At 43.9% G+C, this 2,629-nt stretch overlaps 1 protein-coding gene across 1 annotated transcript; it reads right to left on the bottom strand.

Annotated features, from left to right (window-relative positions):
- Positions 1-777: 777 nt before the first annotated feature.
- Positions 778-2,601, bottom strand: FZD10 (frizzled class receptor 10). Its single transcript, XM_009888093.1, has one exon. It carries the CDS (start codon positions 2,599-2,601, stop codon positions 844-846), a length of 1,758 nt encoding a protein of 585 aa, XP_009886395.1. The 3' UTR covers positions 778-843.
- Positions 2,602-2,629: the final 28 nt, after the last annotated feature.

Genomic DNA, 2,629 nt, shown 5'->3' with positions numbered 1-2,629 from the left:
TTTTTTTTTTTTTGCACAAATCAGTCCAAACGTGTATAACATTGGCTTGATTTCCATTAAAAAGCCACAAAATGTAACACTAAAGGGTTTCTGAGGACTAGACCTCTTAGTTCTTTTGTTAAGAGATTTCTTTTGTTGTCTTTATGTACAGCAAAATACTTGTTTCTCTTTTCATGTCATGGTAAGAAAAAAAAATGTATTGCACATTATTCTTATTCACAAAGTTTGTGTCTGGTGCAGGAAGTTTCTCTGTTAGTGAAAGAATATTGGTGAGCATTATAGATTGAACCTATTTTTAGGCACTCCAAACTCACTAGGCTGAGATAAGTTGTAAAGGATTTTTTTTATTTTTTAAGTTAGCACGGAAGTCGCTTTCACAGATAGCATACTTGCTGAGGACAGGCCTCTTTGGGGCCTCAGTTTCCCTAAAGGGACAATGCTCACTTGGGCACTTTTAAAATAAAATCATTGCTCCATAAAACTTGACTATACCTCGTTACTCAGAAACTTCTGGGAAATCCAGCTCAGCTACATGAAAACGTTAAATAGGGTGTTGGGCTTTCAAAACAGTAAAATAAAATCAAATCTGGGGGCTGGATGAAGTACTTAACTACAAATTAGTAACAGAAGAGACTGTTTTAGTTCACAATATTTCTTTCACTGAAAACCTTTCCATAAGTACATTTACCTTCAGTTTTTCACCAGGTCCTGAATTCAGCATGATATATTTTTTGCCTTGAGATATTAAACTGTTCTCTGACAAAAACCAGCACCATTTATTTTTTAATTTCTGACTGCTACTGTAAGTCTGTAAGGTGAGATGCAGTCTTTTCTAAAGCCTGGTCACACACAAGTGGGTGGTTGTAATGTCGATTCATATTTTGCAAGGTGAGTTTTCTGTGGATGTTGAGGTTTTTTGTAGATTCCGCTACTTGTAATAACACTTGCAGGTTTTCTCCTACTTCTCTTCTTTAATCTTCGACTACAAACATTTTGCCAGGACTGAAGAGTCTTGGAAGTCCAGATCCACATACCGCTAGTAATGCCCACAACTAATAACATAAAAATTTTGACCATAAAAATTTCTACTGCTGGAATAGAGTTATTCATCATGCAGTCTAAATTTTTAGTCTGATTGTTCATCTTGCATTTCTGTTGAGTTGCCACAATTTTCCAATAATCCATATTAAGTCTTTCATAAAAATAGCAAGCTATCACACAAGTTGCAGGCACTGTATACAAGACTGAGAAGACACCGATCCTGACCATAAGTTTCTCCAACTTGTCAGTATTTTCTCCACCTGTTTTCATCACCCTCCTGATATGAAAAAGGGCCACAAAACCAGAAAGAATAAAAGAAGTGCCAATGATTAGATAACAAGCCAAAGGAATGAGTACAAACCCCGTCAAGGCATTCACATCCATGCTTCCAACATAGCACAACCCTGTCAGCTCATCTCCAGCCACCCTTCTCATAACTAGGATCATTATGGTCTTCACAGCTGGAATGGCCCACGCTGCCAAATGAAAGTAGCTACTGTTTGCTTCAATTGCTTCGTGCCCCCATTTTTTCCCAGCTGCTAGAAACCACGTTAAAGTCAAGATTACCCACCACAAGGAACTTGCCATACCAAAGTAATACAAAACCAGGAACACAATGGTGCAGCCAGTGCTCTCCAGTCCTTCCTGGATGACATAGAGTTGGCCGCTGTCCCTATCACAGGCAATACTTTCAGCACCTGAAAAGAGGCGAATAATGTACCCCACTGAGTAGACACAGTAGCACATCGAGAGGAAGATAATGGGCCTCTCGGGGTACTTGAAACGCTGAGGATCTATCAGAAAAGTGAGTACAGTAAAAGCACTGGAGAAGAAACACAGAATGGACCAGATGGCAATCCAAATGACAGCAAATTGTTTGTCATCCTTGCTCCAGTAAACATCAACCCCTGGAGTGCAGAGCGGCGCGCAGGAAGCACTCTTTTCCACATGGTGGAACTTGCCAGGATTTTCACAGGAGGTTCTGCTGAGGCTGTCCTTATGCTGCTGCAGATCGTGGCCACTGCTGGGCCGCTGTGGACGAAACATGGGTGGCAGCATGCTGGATCCTCTGGGTGGCTCATCGGATCCGTTGTTGGGGGCTTCCATGCACAGGTAATTGGGGTCATTCTTGTTGGGCAGTTTGCTGCAGTCTAAGGAGTCTGGCCATTTGAAATTGAACTGCTCCATAATAGGAGAGCATTTCAGCCTCGCCTGCTCACACATAACCCTGCAGGCTGGGATCGGTGTAGAAACCTGCTCTGTGCACATTGGGGCGTAGAGGGAGCAGAGGAAAAATTTCAGATGGCTGTGGCAACCGTACTCCACCAAGGGGGCAAACTCGTGCAGCTGAATGGCAGCTTCCCTTTGGTTTTCATGTCCCATCAGGTTCGGCATCCTCGTCATGTTGTACCCTATATCCTTGCACATGGGGATTTCTATCGGCTGGCACCTCCCGTCACCGGGGCGGTCAATGTCTATGGAGCTTATCCCCGTGCAGCAGCAGGTCAGCCCGCAGAGCGCCAGGAGCGACCGGACGAAGTTCCTCGCCGCTGGCCCCATCGCGGCGGCGGCGGCGGCGCGGGCAGCC

This window comes from Charadrius vociferus, unplaced genomic scaffold, assembly GCF_000708025.1.
Source record: "Charadrius vociferus isolate BGI_N301 unplaced genomic scaffold, ASM70802v2 scaffold326, whole genome shotgun sequence".
Taxonomy (NCBI): Eukaryota; Metazoa; Chordata; class Aves; order Charadriiformes; family Charadriidae; genus Charadrius; species Charadrius vociferus.
The sequence above is the reverse complement of the archived record's forward strand: the minus strand, read 5'-3'. Positions and strand labels throughout refer to the sequence as shown.

Bases quoted from the DNA above. Each gene is read 5' to 3' on its own strand.
- FZD10 (XM_009888093.1), bottom strand. From the start codon at position 2,601: ATGGGGCCAGCGGCGAGGAACTTCGTCCGGTCGCTCCTGGCGCTCTGC.